This window comes from Hordeum vulgare, chromosome 6H (assembly GCF_904849725.1).
Source record: "Hordeum vulgare subsp. vulgare chromosome 6H, MorexV3_pseudomolecules_assembly, whole genome shotgun sequence".
NCBI classification, from domain to species: domain Eukaryota; kingdom Viridiplantae; phylum Streptophyta; class Magnoliopsida; order Poales; family Poaceae; genus Hordeum; species Hordeum vulgare.
The window spans coordinates 9,083,034-9,105,547 of NC_058523.1; the positions used below are offsets into that span (position 1 = coordinate 9,083,034).

Sequence of the window (22,514 nt, forward strand, 5' to 3'; positions counted from 1 at the left end):
TTGATTCTCTGTTTCCTCCGTCTCCCAACAGAGCTCTTTAAAACCGGTGGCACCATCTCAAAATCTAGACTAACATGAGGCCATTGAGACTTGTCTGTGATTGGTTCAATCTCTCCAGCATAGGCAGCCCGGAACCTACTCACGGAGAAATACTGATGTACATATGGTTGAAAATGTACATCTGCCGTCTCTATAAGGAATGCAAGTGCATGCTCACAGGGCTTTCCAGTGTGTTGCCATTCTAGGCAAGTGCACTCACGGCTGCCTATCTTCACAACATGCCTTAGATTCTTCTTGCTAGTGTCCTTGACCTCACAACTTTCTCCGGTTGATCTTCCAACAACCAAATGGTCAAGTTGCCTAGTTCTATTATTTATTTGTTGAATGATGGCAGGCAATATATCTCCATGTAGCATTTCCCCAATCCTTCTCCTTCTATAAACAAGTATCATAATTTTCTCTCTTATTGCGTCGGCTAGCTCATCCATGGGCAGCTCCTTTGTTCCTTTGATCCAGCTATTGAAGCACTCGGCTAGATTATTGTGAATGTAATCACATTTTATCTCTGTGTTAAAGTCACATCTCATCCATTTTAAGTTGTGATAGGTACACAAGTAGGTACTCACTGCAGGCTCTGCTTCAAATATCTTCCCCATATGATAGTTGAATGTTTCCAGACGATAAGCCTTGGCTGCTGGCCACATGCGACCAAAAATATCTCCATGAAACTTTTTTTTGAAGTTTGCCATTAGATGCCTAAAGCATTCCCTTTGCTCAGCTTGAGGAAACACAATTTTAACTGCATTCTCTAACCCTTTGCATGCATCAGTACAAACAGCTAGAGTTTGAAGATGTCCTATTGCCCTATGCAGTTGTTGCATAAACCAAATCCAGTTATCCTCGGTCTCTGTTCCAATGAAACCAAATGCTAAAGGAAACATCCAATTTTGTCCATCTAGTGCGGTACATGCTGCTAATTGACCATCCCACTTTCCAGTCAAAAATGTGGAGTCTATACTGACATATGGTCTACAACCAGCCAAGAATCCATCAATGCATGGCTTAAGTGCCATAAAAAATCTGCGGAAATGCACTTCACCTCCTTCCCTCTTGACATCAACCTTGACAATGCTACCGGGAGATCTTTTATCAATCTCAGCTTTAAAGTTCAACAAAGACTGAAAGCTTTTTCCCCAGGTCCCATATAAACTATTCTTGGCCCTTTCTTTTCCCTTGTTAACAGTATCATACCCAATAGTACATTTGTACTCGGCTTCTAGCTTTTTCCGGAGCTCACTCACACCAATGTTTGGTTCAGCTTGAAGATACCCCATTGCCTTTTCTGCCACCCATGCTTGGTCTGCCATGCTTGTAATGACTTTAGCGGTTGATGAACACTTATGAGGCTTTACTATCTTGTTAACTTGCACAAAACACAATACCAACCATCAGTTGCAAGTAATTTACAAATAGCAGTTTCAACATTAAAAATAATTAATGATAGATAAGATTGTACCCTGACTGTTTTTCCATCTTCTATTGTCCTACCAGTTATTCTCCAAGGACATCCATCTCCTTTACAGTGACCCAAAAATCTAGTAGTGTCACTCTTCGTGATCTTGATGTCAAACTTGCCTCTGATAGCAAATGTTCTCATGAGCATCCTAAACTCGTTCATTGAACGAAACAAAGACCCTTCCTCTATCGCAGGATGTTCCTTATCATACCAAAAGTGATCTTCTTCAGGCATATGGTCAGGCACAGGAAGAGCCACATCAGCAAGTAAATCATCATCAATATCAGCCACAGACGCATCAACATTTGCAATGGAGGCTTTCATAGTTGCTTCAGATACAGGTTTTTTATGCTCAGGTTCGTCATTGATGCCAAGCACCGAGCACATTTTCTCTTCTGTTATAGGAATATCAATTTCGTCATCATTCATTGGTGCTATCTCAATCTGGGACCAATCAACTCCTCCTTCCATTGTTGATACGTGTGTATCATTTCTAGCCACCACTGTTGACCTACTTGGAGAAAAAATAAACATTTTAACATAAGGGCATCATCCAATTAGTAAGAGAACATTAAATCAAAAAATAAAATAGCATGCTAGATCTGAAGTTTTTTTTTCATGCTTCATCTTAGTTTACTTTCCTTTCTGTACAGGTTAATCAACGCCACAGAAGTGTTGTGCTAGCTGCACATACGCACACATGTTGTGAATAAAAAGTGCCATGGTGTTGTACTGGGAAGTGGGTTCACGAGCCTCAAGGTGTTGTGCTAGCCGGAACAACCAATCTGGAGAGGATGTTGTGGATTGATTAGAGTACTAACCAATCTGGAGCATCTCGTGCTGATTCAGGGTTGGAGGAGTCGCCTGCCCGGCCGGCAGCTTCAGGTCCGTGGGGCGATGGATTGGTGGCCGAGGGTGCATCTGCCTCTTTGCTGGGCACGGACATGGAGCTGCAACTAATTAAGAGAATCAATCTATGATTGCTTGATCAGTTTGTTCGGTTGGTATCACAACGAAGGGAGAGAAAAAAAAGGAAAGAATTGCAAATTTGCCACAGGGGTAGGAAAGTCATTTCACGTGGTGAAAATAGAGATAAAAAGCCAAAAATTATTACAGTAAATAAAAAGGGCATATTATCTAAAAGAAAAAGAAAACTGGGGCAAATCATCCAATCTGATGTAAAGCGGGGCAAATTATCCGATGCCCAAATAAAGTGGGGCAAATAATCCAATCTGCCCCACGGCTGATATTTTCTTAGCGATTACCCCACTCCATATTTTATCTTTCCACATCTCATTAATTTTGGCTGCCCAACCGCGCAATCCCCCGAGATCGCTCGCAGCTACCGTGACCTCCGCCCCAACTCTTCCCCGCAGAAGCGGCTACGCATCGCCGGTGCGCCGTCCCGCTCTCCTCCGCCCCAACGTTGCCTGCACCGATCTTGCAACCCCCATACCGTCCCAGTTCCCCGCCAGATCTGCCCTTCCGCCCTCCCTCCCCAGTTTCTGAGTCGTTTCGGTTGGGGAACGAAGCAGTCAGCGAGCTCACAACCCCCTCCCATCCTGGTCCTCTTCACCAGGATCGGGTCCTGCGACCCCCATACCGTCCATCATGCAGGATCGCCGTCTCTGTTGGCGAAGGAGACGATTACTGAAGGACCATTGCAGGACCAAGACCCGAGCCTGAGCCTAGGTATTGAGTCCTCTCCTCGGGGTACAAACGCTAGTTGATTTCTAACCTGTTTTATGTTGCGAGTATCTTTTTTATATATGTTTATGGATACCCTTTTCTTAGGTCTGATTTTCGTTATGTCATGTGTTTGTGTGTGGATCCAAATCAGGGACGAATATGTGAATTTGGTATGAACATGACACAAATATGCTCCTCCATATTGGCTGCAGTACCACGTTTGCGTAACATCCTCAAATATTCATGCTTCCACTTAACACTATTCATCATTTCATATTTCTTACCAATTTGTGCTTTTGCATTGTAATACATAAGATTCTTCAGGCTAGGGAGTTTGCTTCATTTGGTCCATAGAAACCGATTAAATTTGCATGTACCGTGGCAGAAATAGGCATCATAATTTTGTCCGCAACCTTAGTTTGTTTCCATTTTAATCGTTTCATCATACCAGCTAAGATGAGCCATGCTTTCCGAGTGTATTTTCATGCTTCATTCCAATTCGGCTTCCCAAACATATTTCATGTGATTCTTCAGTTAGCAACTTAACATTCGTTGCTTTCACAATCCCTGATTCTTTTTCGACACAACATTGATAATATGACTGTTATTCACATTCAAACATACAATGCTTCCGTATTATATTATGTATGTTCCTTCCTTGTATTTAATTTGCTTCCATAGTTCCATCTAATTCTTTGTTTTTTCATTCTTCTAAAATTTCCAACATTGTTGAAATGCATATGTTACAGTGCCACCCAAATGGATCTTCGCACCGAGCAAGCCCTGGTTCATATTGTGGGTGCACCTCACACTATTGGTGTTTTACTCTCTTATGGTGCTTCCTCTTTCCGTCCACATGACCAACTCTGGCATGGGCTTCTCAAGCAATCCTTGTTGGGAGGTTTCGAATTTGTGAATTTGTCAGCATCCCGTATGTATTAGTGGTAGAACAATACTTGTGATATAATTCCATTCCTTTTAATACATGCTTCCAATAGAACTGAAATTTGGGTCGACCAATATCATTCGTGCTTCATTACTTCGTGTTAATATTTGTATCAGGCCATACTAGTTTACGTTTCTTATATTTCCCATAGTTATTTCAGATAGGCCGTGTTATCTTTCCGAATTGTTGCTAGCAATGCTTCATAGTTTATCAATTGTGTTTCCATGGTTTTGAGTAATTATTTCAACTACTATCAAGCCACGCTTGTCTGCATGTGTACCATCTCGTGTATGCTTCCACTACAACCCCTTTTTGATTTATTTTCATGCTTCCAAACATACTAACGTATGTTTAGGTATTTGCTGATGGGTTTATAATTTCTATTTCAATATGCTTTCAGTTGAGATGGGTTATGTTGATATAGTACTATTTTCATGCTTCTTACGTGTTATGGAATTTCTAAATTATACTACATATGTTTCTTCAGTGTCCATAGTTTAGTTTCGTACTTCCTGCTTCTTCTATAAAATTTGTTTTCATTATTATCTCCACTGCAATACGGCATGCTCTCATAAGATATAACATTTGTTTCCTTGTTTAACGTATTTTGCTTCCATATATTATACTCACACATTTTTCATAATTGTCGTGCACTACACTATATGTCTTCGGTTCACTAGAATGAGGAAACACGTAGAAGCAGATTATGCTGAAGCGAACGATGCATCCACTAAGAAGCGCGGCAACACTTGCATCTGATCCCACAATGAAGACAAGCTCACGCTAAATGAAGAGAAGCAAGTCTATAGTCTATAGGAAACCTAGATATAAACTTTAAAAAAACATTGTACCATTGCCGCCTTGAAGGAAGCAAATTTGTAGCATATGAAGATGGTGTATGAACTAACGAAGCATGGCAACAAACTTATGTATGGTGAGGAGAAAATTAGTTTTATGTGGAAGCATTTTTATAGTGGATGGAAGAAATGTTTTCTCATGTTGCAAACATAATAAGAATGATTCATGGGGCTCTAAATTCCCATGTGGAATTCTTATATGCAAAATTCTGTTACATTAAAGCAAACTTCTTGGACCTATATTTTTGTTAGGGGCAGCCAAACTTTGATTGCATCAGAAGCAAGTTTTCTTGTCACTGATGCATTTTTTTGTTACGTTCGAAACAAAATAAAATGTTACACCTGATGCATTTTTTAAGCATTAGAAGCAAGAAAAAAAAACGTTGTATAAAGTTTCCAAAATAATCAAGCATGAACTTTTACCGTCATACAAGACATTCTGGCCAATGGAAGCATCAGCAAGAACGAACTTTACTACTCGTACATGCATGCATTTCGATAGCCGTTACTGATGGAAGCCCGTAATAAGAGTAGTCTCTTACAAACAGACTAGCCTTTCCTTGTATTGATCCAATGTTCATTATGATACTAATCCAATGGCTAATGAGTGGTCTGATGGATGCAAGAAATCAGTAGTTTGATTCCTAGCGCCTCCCTAGATGATTTGCCACACTTTATCAGGAGTTTTATGATTTGCCCCAGGATTATGTGAATGGTAAGTGGACCCGGCTCTATCCGTCAATCTCAGGAGGAGGGGTAAATGATCAAAGTGAAAAGTAAAGTGTAGGTTAAGATCTAATTTATCCTCGACCCAATGGTATGCCTGTGGGCCTCGTCTACTAATAACAATTACTTCCTCCATCTCAAAATAAGTGTCTTAAGCTTAATACAATTTTGTACTAGAGTTATTACAAAGTTGAGACAATTATTTTGAGATAAAGAAAGAATACTTCTTTCGTAAACTAATATAAAAACAATTAGATCAATAAAGTAATAATCATTAAAATTATAATCTAAATGTTTTTATATTAGTTTACGAAGTGAGTATAAATGTCTATATTTTATAACGGGCGTTGAACCAATCCATCAGGTTTTATAGACTTGCATCATACTCCTAGTTTATATTCAATTTTGACAAACATATGTAATAAGGTTACATTGATTATTGCTTTTTTGGATTTTGAAGTGTGAATATTAAATTGTCATCTTAGCATTCTTCATCTGATGAAACATTGGTCCATGGAATAGTTCATGAATAGTTTTTACTGGGATGCCATTAACTTATTTCTTCTTAAGATACTTCTTCTCGCGAAAAATCCATCACTGCATGCTTATTCTCGAATATTATAAAATAGTTACATTTTTGTGTAATTTTTTTCATTGTTTGTTATTAGTTCTTTATTTTATTTTTTCTTAAAGGGCAATATCATGCCACTAATTCATTCTTCCCTACAAAACTTTATTTTTTTGGTTTTATTTTCTTAGTATTAGTATAAGGAGAAGAAGATGGCTAAAAAAGAGGAAGAAACCAAGGCCTTTGGATCTAGATCAGGGGGTGGAGAGTGGTGGAGACAATTTGACTGAACGCCCAAAAAATAGGTGCATATCAAATACTCCCTCCGTCCCAAATAAGTGTCTTAAGCTTAGTACAATTTTTTACTGGAGCTAGTACAAAATTAAGACAAATATTTTGAGACTGAGGGAGTAATATATAGCCCTCATAACATGGATATATACTCAATCAATTTTTATGCAGTGTGTGTGTGTGTGATTCATACAATTGTGTAAAGAGCTCTTTTACGGTGATTTGGGCATGACTCCGAGTACTACCCAGTATTGACCCCCCTTTCCCCTGATTTTTATTAGTCATCGGATCTATAGGAGGATTAAATTTAATTTGTTTAATCCAAGAAGGGCATAATGGTCCACAGTCAAATATATATTTTCAATCCATCACCTCCACGACCATATCCATGTCTAGTCGATCGAGATCGAGGTCAAATCCTCGTCATCGTCCCCTTCCCCGTCCCTGACGAGCACGGCGAGAGGAATCAATTCACCATCCTCGTCCTCGTCCCCTTCACTGTCTTCGACGTGCCTAATACGTCTTCAACATTGATACGTCTCAAATGTATCTACTTTTCCAAACACATTTTCTCTTGTTTTGAACTCTAATTTGCATGATTTGAATGAAACTAACCCGGACTGGCGTTCTTTTCAGTAGAACTACCATGTGTTGTTTTTGTATAGAAATAAAATTTCTCGGAATTGGACAAAAAAATTGGAGATTTTTTTTCTGTAATATCTAAAAAATATTGGAGTGAAGAAGCACCGGGGGCACCTGACACCAGTAACAGGCGTGCCCTCTTGCCTTGGGGGGCCCACGTGACTCCGTCGACCCTAATTCGAGTCATATAAATTCCTAATTTCAGAGACAAAACTTGAAGAGAATTTCCATCTCGTTTTACGAGACGGAGCCGGTGCCACCTCATGTTCGTCCCCGGGAGGGATGATCACCAACCCTTCTCCATCAACATCTCCATGATGCTCACCACTGGGAGTGAGTAATTCCTTTGTAGGCTTTCTAGACGGTGATGGTATTGGATCAGATTTATCATGTAATCGAGTTATTTTGATAGGGCTTGGTCCCTACTATCCACTATATTCTAAGATTGGTGTTGATATGACTTTGATATGCTTAATGCTTGTCACTATGGCCCAAGTGTCATGATTTAAATCTGAACCTATTATATTTCCATGAATAGGAGAGTGTTTTGGATCCTATCTTGCAAGTTGTATGCACCTATTACGTGTCATGATCCGCATACCCCAAGATGACAATAATTAGGTTACTTTTTGATGATTACCATAGTCTAAGGAGTTCACATATTAATTATATGTTAATGCTTTGTTTTGATTCTCTATTAAAAGGAGGCCTTCATATCCATTAGTTCCCTTGTGGAACCAACTTCCACTGGAGGATAGGACAAAGGATGTCATGCAAGTTATTTTTTTCGAAATGGTGTCATGCAAGTTCTTATTATAAGCATCTATGACTATATATGGAACACATGCCTATATTATATTGATGAGTTAGAGCTAGTTATGTGTCGATCTAGTATATAACTATTACATGAAGAATGTTATCGAGTTTATATTCTTATCCATCACCGATCCAGATGCCTACGCTTTTCATACGTTGATCCTTGCAAAGTTAATACTACTGTTACATCACTATAAAATTGTTGTTGTTACTGTTATCGTTACTACTACTATTTTTTGTGCTACTAAAACTTCTGCTACAGAGAGATATCCCAGGTGTGGTTGAATTGACAACTCAACTGCTAAGGCCAATAAATATTCTTTGGCTCTCCTTGTGTCGAATCAACAAATTTGGGCAGAATATTTCCCTCGGAGAGTGTTGCGATCCCTTCACTTGTGGGTTATGAAAAACTATTTTCTTGCGCCGTTGTCGGGGAGCATAGCTCTATTTATTATGGTCACCAAGGCTACTCAATTGTCATTATGAAGAATCTGAAAGATACCAGAACCATGATCCTACCCTCTAAGACGAGAGAAGGTAAGGAACTGTCATCTAGCTCTGCTTTTGATTCGCCTACTATTCTGAATCGGTTTATGACACCTCCACATATTATTCAGTCTGCTACTGCTTCCATTATGGATGATATAATGATGATTCTACTACCAAGCTTGATGAAACTGAAATTGTGCCACTTAATGAATTACTTTATGCTCATATTGCCATAGTTAGAGAAATTGAGAATGCTGAAATTGATGAAAACTTTGATTCACCTATTATGACTAGCTCTCCTAATAGATATGATATGTCAGAGGTACCTGATGGTTATGTTATGGATGGGGGACAACTAAAGACTTCCTTGCTTGTCATGATAGAGATGATTCAGAAACTGATATGCAAATTGAAAGAAAAATCTATGATGGAGAAAATGAAACATGATCCTAAATTTGCTACTTCTCCTATATGTGTTACTAATGAGGATTGTGAATTCTCTATTGATCCTGAGTTAATCACTATAGTAGAATTTGATTCTTTTTATGGTCATGAAACTCAAACTGTTGTGACACACCTTACCAAATTGCATGATATTGCCATCTTGTTTGCTCATGAGGAAAAGATTCGCTACTTTTACATTCTTAAGGTTTTTCCCTTTTCACTAAAAGGTGATGCTAAGAATTGGTTCGTTTCTCTTGTGCCTGGTTGTGTGCATAGCCCCTAGGATATAATATATTAATTTACTGAAAAATTAGTTTATGCTTATAAGAAATAAGTTGTTTTACATGAAATATTTAACTTTGTGTAAATTAAAGAAGAGAATTCCCATCAAGTTTGGGGAATGCTTCTCCAACTACTTAAAGATTTGTTTGATCATCCTATTAAGAAAAATTAAAATACTTGATATATTCTATAATGGACTAACACATACTTCTAGGGACTACCTAGATAGTCGTGTTGGTTGTGTTTTTCGGAAACGAACCATTGGACAGGCTCAAAAACTATTGAATTATATTTTAAAGAATGCTAATGATTGAACACTTTCTGAACCACTATCGGAACCTATTCAAAAAAAGGTATTATATTCCTCGGTCCACAAGATATGAAAGAAGCCAAGAGAACTATGAAAGTCCACCACCGAAAAACCTCAATGTGCTTCCAGCACGAGGGCGTTTTCCTTATATATATATATATACATTTATTTATTTATTTAAAAATTGTTTGGGGCACCTAGGTGCTTGTTATGGCAAGCCATTTTTGTTAGGACATGGCGTGCAATAAATGAAATAGTAGCTTTCCATTTTTTATTTGCATGCACTGCTATTCTTAATTGTCAATGATTGATTTCCATTTTTTTTTGCATGCACTACTATCCTAACAATAATTTCATTTAAATAATTATGTTAATGTATTATACCTAATGAAAATATACACATACATGGGCTACTATATCAAATAGAAATACACACATAGCATAAGTATTGTATTTAATGAAAAGTAAATATACCTGTGGTATTATATGTACACATATGCAAGGTATTATACAAAATAAATATTATAGATATACCTCGGGTAGCTCAAATACCTACTAACATACTTAGAAATGCCATACATGTGTAGATACCTTGAAAACACTATGACTATGTATGTAAATCTAGTATATATCATGAGTATGTAGATATCTTTAAACTATCATGAGTATATATGTAAATACCCTGTCGATTTATATACCCGGCTATGTGAAAAAAGTAGAAAAATATTATACTTGTCCATGTGAAAAAAGGTAGGAAAATATTATATATACTTGGTCGGCCCATATACCTGGCTATGCCAAAAAATATAGATTTTTTTCTAAATACAATGATATACCTCTAGTGAAAATATACCCCATATGAAAAAAGCTTGGAAAATAGTGTATGGCTACATATATACCCGACTATGTATGTACGTATAGTAAAGTATGGCTACATATATACCCGACTATGTATGTACGTAGAGATATACCCAAAATTGTATAAAATTACATATGTTTAAGATATAGGGAAAACACACAAACCTAAGATATTGTACGCACAGACTCAATTCTTAATGCATGTATATGCCTTGAACGCAAATTTATAATAATATATTTTTAATGGTGACATACCTAATAATGATATACTCTTCTTTTAGGTATATACATATACCTGAGATGTTCTACGCACAAACTATTGTTTTTCAAATTGTAAAAGGAATATAATACCATGTAACATATGTTTCACTAAAAAAAGTTATAACACATCAATAAAATATAAATTATATCTTGTGTAGAAACGTACATGTATCATGCATGTGATCATTAATTGTTCATTTTCTCTTTCCATTCTAAAGTGATCATTAAATGTCCATATGAAGCATATATTAGCAATAATTCTGTCCTAATAAAACATTCTAGTACTAATACAAGTGCACACATGTCAGCGTGATCCGACAGTTTATAGGCAAGGTGCGGTGCTGAGGCACCTATGTGCCCCAAACGATCATTCTACATATAGAAACTCTATTCCTCACCCAGGGTGACGAATAGCGCGACCCATAGAAACTCTATTCATCACCCAGAGTGTAGATTAAATAAATAAATAAATTCATCATCCATGGTAATTTTACAACCATTTAATAAATAAATTAAATTTAAAATGCAAATAGGTACGTTTATATTGATTCACTATGAAAAATTTGACATAAGAAAACAAAAATATAGGTCATAAGACCAGAAAAATCACATTTTATGTATAATTTACACTATTTTTTATGTTTGTAAATTTACGTGATATAAAATATTTTTAATGATGACTATGTATTTTTTTACGGTCTCTTTTTACGTATGAGATAAGATTAAAATTTCGGAAACGTAAAATTACGGTGTATTGATGTGAAAATAAAGGGGGGTGGATAATAATTATTGCTCACCTAGGGTGACAAATAGCGCGACCCTATATATAGGACGACCGTTTGGGGCACCTAGGTGCCCAGGCTCCTAACCTAGATGCCGTTGGATCATACTTGATTTCGCTATTAAGATTGGTTTAAATTTTGCATGCATGCATGCTTTATTACTTTCCTATTTGTTTGCATTCTTAATTGATACGTGCCATTAATTCTCCTTTTATGATAAAAAATCATAATTAATTATTAATCATACTTGTTGTCATGTATGGTAGCATGTACAACGTCAGCGCGTATGTATTTTTATTGGATATAACATTAACATATGCGTCTTTTCATTTTGTACAACACCAATACATGTATATTTTCATTAGATATAATACTCACTAACTTGTATACATATCGCGAATACATGCATGTATCATTTATTAAACGGTGTGTCATTTATGGATATATATTAAAATAAAATTAAAATCAAGTATTATATTTATGTGTATATTTTTATTGGGTATAACACTAACACGTGCATATTCATTTCTATATTCACATTGAGGTATGTATATTCATGTGTATATTTATGTGTACATTCACATCGAGGTATGAATATTTCTATGTATATTTTCATTGAGTATAGCAGCAAAACATATTTATTAAAATGTATGATATTTATGTGTATATTTTTATTGTGTATAACACCGACATATACATATTTTCATTTAATATAATACCCAGTAACACGTATCACAGTCTACGTGAAAATGTCAGATACATGTACACATATATGAACTAATGTATAAATGTTCAGACTATTTTTGTTTTGGAAAGCAATCACCATTTAATATATTTAAACATGCAAACAAAATATGGAAAGACATTATTTTGTCGATTCAATGACATGCACTAATAAATATGACTTGCCATAACTGACCTAGGTGCCCAGGCACTTAGGTGCCCCAAACATTATATATATATATATATATATATATATATAGGAAAAGTACTTCCTACCACCCAGGGGTATATATATATTCATCATCCAGGGTGTAGATTACATTATTCTTCATCCAAGCTAATTTTACGATCATTTCATAAATAAATTAAATTTGAAATGTAAATAGATACGTTTATATTGATTCACTACGAAAAAATTGACATAAGAAAACAAAAATATAGGTCATAAGACCAGAAATATCACATTTTATATATAATTTATACTACGTTTTTATGTTTGTAATTTTAGGTGACATAAAATATTTTTTACGGTGACTATGTATTTTTGTACGGTCACTTTTTACATATGAGATAAAGATTAAAATTTCAGAAACATAAATTTACGGTGTATTGATGTGGAAATAGAGGGGGATGAAGAATAACTATTCCTCAACCAGGTTGACGAATAGCTATTCCTCAACCAGGGTGACGAATAGGAGGACAGTAATATATATATAATATTGATTGTTAAATAATTTGTTAAAATATATTAGTATGAGATCTAGTTTTAAAGATTTCGATCATCCAACAATGAAAACAGATCAAAATTTATAAACATGGTTCAAGAGATAAAATATGTTGAATGAAGAAAACATTAGGGACGCACTTTGAAGTGTGCCATCTTTTCATTGCTTCGTTATCTCATCTTTGTTGACGCGGACATGTTCAGAAGTGTTACAATTTGGACTGATATAATCATCTGATACATAGAGGGCGAGAGAAGATCTCACGCTTGCACATGTTCAGTTTTTCTTTTTCTTTTTAACACGCCTCGTAATCAGCAAAATGTCTCCTTTCATTGAAGGAGCATCGTCGAAAGCCTAAAATAAATTTAAAAATAATGTAACTACCAATGCCAAGTTCAAGACTTAAACCTTGATGGGCTATAAATATTACTGTCCTCCTACCGAAGAAAAATGCTAAAAGGTGTGCTTCGGTACGTCCCCCTCACAAAACGTAGAAGGGGAACGTATACCCACCTTGTATTGTATACTACAAGTTGTCGCACGTATGCAATATGAGGTGGGTATGTATACTACAGCATGTAGTGTATAAAATTATACAATACGAGGTGAGTATACGTTTCTCTTTCTACGTTTTTTAGGTGGGGGTGTACCGAACAAAAGTGTTGTTATAAAAAAAGCCATTGGAGAGCCCGAAATCACAAATTAAGGAGTATTTCTTTCACATATCATTCCCATCTTCCGTGGAGTGCCTCTCACAAAAGCAAATTCGTGCCTCTCATAAAAAACAGAAAACATATTTTGTTTTTGTTTTTGAGAAGCAAGGTCGTACCTCTCACGAAAATAAAGTCGTGTCTCTCACGGAATCAAAATCGTGCCTCTTATGAAAAAAAAACATGTTTTTTTCGTTTTCAAGAGGTCGTGCCTCTCGTGCAAGAAAAAATTGTGTATTTAAGAAAATACATTTTTCCATGCAATGTTTTTTGTCCAAAAGCTATGAAAAACCGAAACACCGAAAACCTGAAAAAAAACCACCTAAAAAATCAAAAACGCATGCAAAAAAATTAAATATAATAAAATTCGAGGAAAACATTCAAAACACAAGATGTGACGACAACAAAAACGCGTCAAATGACAGCGCGTGAATGTAATCTTTGAAAGGCTTTGTAAAAAACACCCGTCAATTATTTGCTCTCTCAAGAGCGAGAACTTGTTAAGAACGCACCAAATGATAACGCGTGGAAGCGATTATTGAAAGGGTTTCGAAGAAACGCTCGCCAATTAGTTGCTATGAGAAGAGCCGGAACTTGTTTTGTTTTTTATACAAGCCAGAACATGTCCATATGGTTCTCTGTCTGGTCTACCCCATCGGCCCATTTGAGCTTCCGGCCCACTCGAGTGATCCGAATATTTACCCTAAGAAAAACAAAAGCAAAATAATCCCAATCCGAGCTCTCCTCCCCTCTCGCCGCCGCCGCCATGTCCGGTTTCGTGCGGCGCCTCGCCGGCATCCCGTGGCGCCAGATCGCCGGGGAGGCCATCTCCGGCGGCCTGCTGGTCGCGCAGGGCCTCTGCGCCGTCCACGTCGTCAGCGAGCACGTCCTCGGCGTCGTCCTCGTACGCGCCCTCCCTCCCCTCTCTTCCCCCCCTCCCTCCCTCTCTCTCTCTCTCTCGCGATGCACTGACGCGCTCTCTCGTCGCAGCCGCGGGGCCCCAGCATGCTGCCGGCGCTGAACATGGCGGGGGACGTGCTGCTGAGCGACAAGGTGAGCCCGCGGTACGGGCGGGTGGGGCCGGGGGACGTCGTGCTCCTCGTCTCCCCGGAGGACCCGCGCAAGGTCGTCATCAAGCGCGTGCTCGGCATGGAGGGCGACGCCGTCACCTACCCCGTCGACGCCGGCAACACCGACGCCTCCAAGACCGTCGTGGTGAGTCGAGCAGGCCGCTAGGCTAGAGCACCGGATTGGGTTGAATCTCACGGTGTCAACTCCGAAGCTATCACGAGCTTCCTTCACAAACTAGATTCGGTTTCCAAGAAATCGATGCTGTTATTCTGCAAACTAGATATGGTAGGCTCATGATTTCAGATTTCCTAGATTTGGTATCGGACCAGTATCAGAATTGGTGCTACAAGAATCGCTGATGGTGTTTTTGGATGAGGGGTATGATCGGATAGACGCCTGATGATGACTGTATGATTTTAGGTACCACAAGGTCATATTTGGGTGCAGGGTGACAATATTTACGCATCCAAGGACTCGAGACAGTTTGGACCGGTGCCTTACGGTCTCGTAAAAGGGAAGATGTCCTATCGGGTATGTTGACTAACTAACTTCTCTGTTTTGCTTCCTCCTTCTTATATAGCTTAGTAAAAGCCCGATGAAGCTTTGGTGTGGTTCTGTGCCCTGTTGTAAGATTTATACCTACAGTTTCAGTTGATTTGGCGTCTAAACATGTAACCAGTGATGGTGTTGAACTTCAATATTTGTGTAACTGGTTTTTAAACTGAAACTGTCATGTTATATTTTCATTACATGATGGGAATATTAGGGCAATTAATGGTACTATTTTATTGGCCAAAACAGAGTTTCAAGTGGTTCAGTGTCTTTGTATGTTTCCAGGTTTATTTACTATGGTCTGCAATATTGACCAAATTTGACTAATTATTATCATGTACAGCAGACATGTGCTGAGTCATATTATGAAAGTACTATTGATCTAGGCCCCAACATAATGAACAGTTAGGTAATTGAGTACTTTATGTTTTGGTTGATTTAGCAGCACTAAAGAAATTCTCCTTCCAGTTACGCGTGGGGGGGAAATATTGCCATTAATAATATCACAATTGTTATTTAATAAAATTTACCAGGAACACTGACGCCTGCTTAGATTTTTTTTAGATACCAAGCCATCCTCTGTCTATTAGGCCTTTTTCTAAGCTGGACAAAACTACCAGGATAAAACCAGAGATTAAATGAGTGCTTGTTTGAACTGGAAAATTTTATTTTATGAGTTAACAATGTTATTTAGCTACTGCATTGTCTTTGTTGAAGACGCACTAGATATCAATGTAATTTCATTTGAAACTCATAAGCCATAAAATTTAATTTCGCATCATCTTGTAGTTGGAACAATGTTTAGTGTTTACTCACTCAAATTGAACTAAAATCACGACACTTATTTTGGAACGGGGGGACTACTTGTTTATGTTAGCAATCAGCAAACCTAAGGTTTAGGGGTCCGATTCCAGTTCCCGCAACTATTTTGTTAATGCATTAACCAAATGTGATATGCGGCAGCATCAACATGAGTATTGGGGGCCATCCTCCTTGGATATTGTCACTCGTGTTTTCTTGCTGGTCAAAGTGTGAGTACTGACAGGGTTTTTTCTTCTCAGATTTGGCCACCGACAAGGATTGGTTCGATTGATTCAAACTAGTAAGACACATGTAAATTGAATTCTTGTTACCTACTGGTTTCAAAATTCCTGATCATCCCTTTTTTGCACGTTAATTTACCTTTGCCATTTTTCCACAACCATCGAATTCAGGCCCCACATTAGTTGGTGCATCTTGATGCGTACCATTTGACGCTTCACAGTTTTGGTGCTTCACAATTTTGGTCCTTGCCTCCCCAGAAGCCACGTTCAGCGAATCTATGGCATGATTCAATTGTTGTGTCTCATGTTGTAACTTATGGTCTGTGATACTTGTAAAGTGAACTAACCTGATGAATGTACAAGTTCCAGGCATGGCTGATGGGCTATCATCTTGACGTTGAGATTGTATTAAACTTGTCATTCTCCTGGACCAAAGCTTGATCAGTTGTGCATTGTAACATTTTCTTATTATCAAGGCCATTTTAGGCCAGATGAATTGTGTTATCGGTGAGTGTTATGGTGGATGAGTGATTATTCAAGTTGAAGCCATTTGAGCAGAGCCAAGTTACTTTGGAAGAAAAAAGGCCAGTGAACAATGGCAGTATGCGTCAGATTCCTTTCCCTATTTCATATAGTGGAACACGGTAAAATTCCGTATTGCATTTTTCAGGCCATGTGAAGCATCATTCTAATTTGTTAAATATTTGAATCTAAAATCTGCCAACACATGTACTCGAGCACTCCCTGGTAACATGGTGAGATTATCGCCAAAATTGCACCATTGCTGAGTTTGTTGCCAGGAATTTCTGAACCCGTTTTCGGCGTAGACTGGTAGGTGATTTAACTACATAAGCACACCCGGTAAAGACCTATTTTTTCCAGTTAGTCAATCTTGGTAGTAGTACATAGTAGCAATCTCTGTTCGTACAAGCTAAATAAAACCTATGCTCTGTTCGACGTATTTTTCTGGTTTTTCATTTCGACCCGAACTACAAAGAATTAGACAAAAAAAGGCGAGAGAAACAAGCGCACTGCTTACTACACACACAAACACACACTGAGATGGCGAAACCGACACGATCATCACCATCACGGCCGGTTACCGCGCAAGCCATTTCTGAGTTCGGAGAGCTGCAGCTCAGCTGTGCTCCGACGGGTCCGCCGTCCAGTACGTCTTGACCGCCACCAGGACCTTCTCCGGGTTGAAGGGCCCGTCCTCGTGGTCCAGGATGCGGCTGTCCCACCGCATCCGATTGCCGATGGCCTGGACCTTGGTGAGCACGTCGACCGTGTCGCGGATGATCGCCGTGCCCTCGGGCCTCAGTATCCTGTCCATCTCCAGGAGGATGTCGGTTATGTCGCACCTGCAAAGTTCACCAAGAATGTCAGTTATTTTGCTTAGGGTCTGCGCTCTAATACTAAGTTTGCTACAGTCTTAGCTCGACAGTTGCTGGCAATAATGGTCTCAGATCTGCATATAAGTTCTTGCATTTAAACCATGATCTCATGTTACAAGGACACTAGTATAAACAGCAAAACTATACTGTGAGACCATAGCCGTGAGCAAAGTAATTGCCTGCCAAGGACAAAAGGACCATGCCACTGTTTGTTTCCATTTATTACTAGGTTGTGCTCCTGTTCATTTTCTCTTTTAAAGTATATAATTTTCTTTTTAATTATATCACTTAATGTGCGGTGAACATGGTTCTGATTATCTCTCTGGCAATATTTACTTTCAGTTCCTCTCTACATGGGATGGAAAATGATACAGAGCGACTACTAAAATATCTTCTCAGAATCAGTAACAGACTCCACAACATAACTAAAACACACTTTGTAATGGCACCGTGATGGATCAATAGAGTAAACGCAAATGAAACTGATCAAGGATCACTAATAACTAAAATAGATACCGAGACATGCATGTTTCCTTACCTGTCCTGGTAGATGCTGAACAAACTGTCGGCGTGCAAAAGGTCGTAGGTTCTCGGATACGTCGAGAAGGCTTCACACCAGTCCTGGTAAGTGCCGATGAACCCTCGCTCGTAAATTGCTCCGAGGGTGTCTTTGTCTGAATTGACCGGGACGACGTTCATCACCCACACGGGGTACTTAACCAGGGAAGCGGCGAAACCGCCCAAGTTCGCGTTCATGTCCATCACATTCCTGTACCGCCCCTGTGCTATGGGTGTCGTGCGTTTGTAGTACGTCAACCTCTTCTCCCACAACTTCATGTCCTCCTCAAACTTGTTTGCATCTATCCCCGGAATCGTGCCCCTCTTAACCCTTGGGGGCACCGTGAATGCCCTCTTTGGCCATCTCGCAACCTCTCCGCCAGCGATCGATCCCTGATTGCTTACTTCAGGCAATGGAGTAAGGCAGGATTCCATCTTCTTGTACCTATACAAAACAGTATGATAAAAAATTCAGAGCAAGACAGACAGATAATTACCAACGGTATGATAAAAGTTCAAGAAGCAACTTAATACCAGGCAGCATCAGGGTTGTCACTCTTGCAGATATGGGGTATCTTATACTTCTTTTTTACGTCGGCACACTCAAGGTGGTTCTTGGGCTTCTGCCAGATGGAGAGATCCTCCTTCTCGGCCACCTTATTCCAGCAAAGGCTCCTCGCAACATCCTCAATCTTGTCTTGCTCCCGCTTGAGGTCTTCCTCGGTCCTCTGCCACCCATTGTGGTGTGTCCTCCAGTTGATTGGAGGGCCCGAGTGAATCCAGTAGCCCCCTGGCCTTAGAATTCTGTCGATCTCGGCAAGGTACAGTCCATCTAACGATTTTTTATTTATAACTTCAGTCAAACAGGCAGTTCACTTTTACACAAGAACAGCTTGAAAAAGCTAAGGATAAGCTATATATTGAAGAAATTTCAGATGTATGAAGTGCTCACCATGTCCTCCCCAAGGAATCAGACAACGTGAACAATGAGCCAAATCAAATGCCCTAGATGGATAAGGCAACCGTAGTGATCCCATAACCCCGAGGATGGCAGGTACGCCGCGTTCCAGTGCAAATTGCACCTGAGCTTCGTGTGTGTCCCTCGGTGCAAACGACATGGCAATGATGTCCCTCTTCAGCAAGTAAGCCCCAAAGCTAGCAACCTTCAATAACACAAAAGCATCAGCATCATAACGACATACATAAACCCTGAAGTCTAGAAGATTTCTCCAACAACATATTTCTTCTCTTACCCCGCAGCCTGTGTCGATCGCCGTCCTGATCCTCCCATCTGATAATGAGATGAGTTTACTGATCTCATCAATGTAAGCATCAGCACCATGTGGAAACATAGTGCCACCGCCGGGGAACCGGAACTTGTTTCCTTCCACTCGGATCCAGTTCTGCACGGCCTTCTCAATGCTGAGCTCCTTGTGAGGGATATTGTCAAACCAAGCAAAGTCCCTGCTCTCCGGCCACCTGAAGGGGTTCTTGTACTTTGGTGGCGCTGGAATGAGGCATCGGATCTGCTCGTCCTTTCCAGGGCAGTGCCTCTCACGGTATATCAGCATATCACGGTCGAACAGGCGGCCACGTTTCCGGTCCTCGCATGGCGTGTACTCACTCTGATTGAGCGGGCATGCAGGGAACTGCTGCAACACGGACTCAGTGCTACTGAGGTTCAGCTGGTGGTGCGCATCAAAATCGAGTACATTCTCAGACGCAGACGCAAAGGACGGCACCGAGCTGTCTCTCCGCGCCACGGGATCACAGTCAACTCGGCTGATTGCCGAATCACTGACAGGATTCGGCATGGTGGTGTTCTGCCATGCGCCGAGCACGTAGAAGGCAACACAGAGAGCGCTCACCACAAGTATGTAGGTGAGACGCTGCTTCTTGGATTCTTGCAGATGCTGGGCTTTAGGAGATGCTGGGTAATCTTTAGCCATGGCTCCTGCAAATTTGGAGAATGAGCGAGTGTTAGTACAGTGTGAGCATTTAGAGAAAACGCACTGACTATTAGAGACAAAGCAGACAAGTATTGTGAACATTAAGTCATGGTCGTTTGCGCTGAAACAATTAAAGCAAACAACTCAGTTACTAGAGGACGGTAAAACACGTGCACGCGCACACACACAGCAGTCATTTACATCTGTGTGCTAAGGAATAAGGACATGAAATTACCCAACACAGACAATGAAAATGGATGTGTTACCACAGTAATTACAGTTCTAAGCAAAGGGAGCTACAGTTAACATCATCAGGCATTGTAACAGAACATAGGCGCAAATTACAAAGGCTGACAGATCATAGGAACAAAAAAAAATTAGAGAAGGCGAAATTTACACCGACCTAAAAAGCAGAAACACAAGTCCTCAGTAGGTGTAAGAGAAGTGTACTAGTGCTGTAAGCAAACCTAAAACCCCGACTACTGGACACAGTGAATCATATGGTCATTTGAACTGTGAAAGGAGTTCCACAATTTGACAGTAAATGATGGAAAGGGCTCAAATGCTAGTACAAAAACAAACTTGAAAGATGATCAACAACAGCCGCAGAAATACAATTGAAATTGCAATGAACCGTGAAGCAAAATTCAAGGAAAAGAGGAAATTCAGAACATGAGAGACAAAGCTCTGTTTTCCTGACAGAACATACATAGACAGAAAATTGTGAGAAATAACAGTATTGCATTGCATTGCAGGGCAGAAGATTACACCGGCTTAAATATATGTGCACACAAAAAAAAATCAGTAAAATCTGTGAAGGGGAGCGTGTATGAGTAAATTTTTGGCGTGAATACGACACAGGCAGGCAAGTGCATGAATTGTAGCAGGAGATTGGGTTGGGTATATTTTTCAGAAAGTTGCAGCGAAATTTTTGGGTGCTTAGGGTAAGTAATGAAGTATTTGGTTTGCGCATCTGAACTTTGGTAATAAACAGGACAACAAATCTAAGAGAGAAATACACAGCAAGACTTGAAGCACATGCAGGAGCACGAAAGCATATTCGCAAAAAAGAAAGAAAAAGGCACAAAAGCAGAGCACAAGAAGTGAAAACTGTCTGAATCTCGATCTCAATCCATGAAGAATTTCCTCGCGCATTGCATGGAGCAGGGTGCTCTCTCCCTCTCTCTCTCTCTCTCTCTCGTCCGCGCCACACGGCTGCCCCGGCGGCGTCCCCGACCTCCGGCAGGCCGGCCACCGACAAACGAACAAGACAGAGCAGGGGCACGAATCGATCACGGACATGAGCGCGAACCTGGTAAGATTCGGGGCGGGGGAATCGGATCGGGGAGCGCAGGCGGACAAGGAAAGCGGAATCGCAACCAACGGGACGGGGACGGAGCAGATCTGGGCGGGTGGTGGGCAGAGGAACCACCCCAGCGGATGCCCGTGACGGAGGGAGACGGGATGGAAGGAGGAGGAGGAGGGCCGGTCCAAGCGCCGGAATGGACAGGACGCACGTGAATCGAATCCTAGTAGAGCGCTTACGTACAAGAAGAAGGCAAAGCAAGAAAATGGCGAGGCGGAGCCACCGCCCGCCGGAGCATCGGATCCAGTCGCCGCCGGCACCGCGCACGACCCACCGTATTATAACAAGAAAGAAAGGAAGAAAGAGCAGGGCAAGCCGGCAGACCTGTCGTGAAGAAGCCAGACCACCTCGGCAGGAGGGAGCGCGCCGGGACGGAAGAAGGAGAAGGAGGAGCGGAGTCGCGGCACGGTCCGTCTCCGGTGAGCCCGCCCGAGCTCCGTCCGGTCCTTGTATTTATGGACCGACGGCGAATGGGGCGGGCAGGCGAGCACCACCCCGAGATGAGCTGAGAGCCTGAGAAGCACTCCGGGGAGTGAAGTGAGTGGTGCGATGCCAAACACCACCCAAAGTCGGGGCCTGCCGACAATGGGGAATAAAAACGGGGGTGGTGGAGCGAAAAGGGGATTGTTGGGACGAAAACTACTTGAATTTTTCATCAAGATTGCAGCAAACAACTGCGAAAACTACTTGAATTTTTCATCAAAATTGCAGCAAAACAACTGCGAAAACTACTTGAATTTTTCATCAAGATTACAGCAAACAACTGCGAAAACTACTTGATTTTTTCATCAAGATTGCAGCAAACAACTGCCAAAACTACTTGAATTTTTCATCAAGATTGCAGCAAACAACTGCGAAAACTATTTGAATTTTTCATCAAGATTGCAGCAAACAACTGCGAAAACTACTTGAATTTTTCATCAAGATTGCAACAAACGCACGA

General features: G+C 40.1%; 2 protein-coding genes across 3 annotated transcripts; one reads left to right on the top strand and one right to left on the bottom strand.

Annotated features, from left to right (window-relative positions):
• The first annotated feature begins 14,376 nt into the window (after nucleotides 1–14,376).
• LOC123403806 (mitochondrial inner membrane protease subunit 1) lies at nucleotides 14,377–16,805 on the top strand. 2 transcript variants are annotated; one of them, XM_045097723.1, is made up of 5 exons: nucleotides 14,377–14,539; nucleotides 14,626–14,850; nucleotides 15,127–15,237; nucleotides 16,320–16,371; nucleotides 16,473–16,805. In XM_045097723.1, the coding sequence occupies exons 1-4, from the start codon at nucleotides 14,402–14,404 to the stop codon at nucleotides 16,359–16,361; spliced, it is 516 nt and encodes a 171-aa protein (XP_044953658.1). In that variant the 5' UTR covers nucleotides 14,377–14,401; the 3' UTR covers nucleotides 16,362–16,371; nucleotides 16,473–16,805. The 2 variants fall into 2 exon arrangements, with proteins under 2 accessions (XP_044953658.1, XP_044953657.1); XM_045097722.1 differs by having other exon boundaries at nucleotides 16,320–16,360.
• Nucleotides 16,806–17,163: 358 nt separating this feature from the next.
• Nucleotides 17,164–22,247, bottom strand: LOC123403805 (probable methyltransferase PMT17). The gene is made up of 6 exons (XM_045097721.1): nucleotides 21,896–22,247; nucleotides 19,510–20,210; nucleotides 19,209–19,419; nucleotides 18,791–19,088; nucleotides 18,237–18,701; nucleotides 17,164–17,665 (listed from the first exon to the last, which is right to left on the bottom strand). Exons 2-6 carry the CDS (start codon nucleotides 20,203–20,205, stop codon nucleotides 17,440–17,442), a joined length of 1,896 nt encoding a protein of 631 aa, XP_044953656.1. The 5' UTR covers nucleotides 20,206–20,210; nucleotides 21,896–22,247; the 3' UTR covers nucleotides 17,164–17,439.
• Between the last annotated feature and the right edge of the window lie 267 nt (nucleotides 22,248–22,514).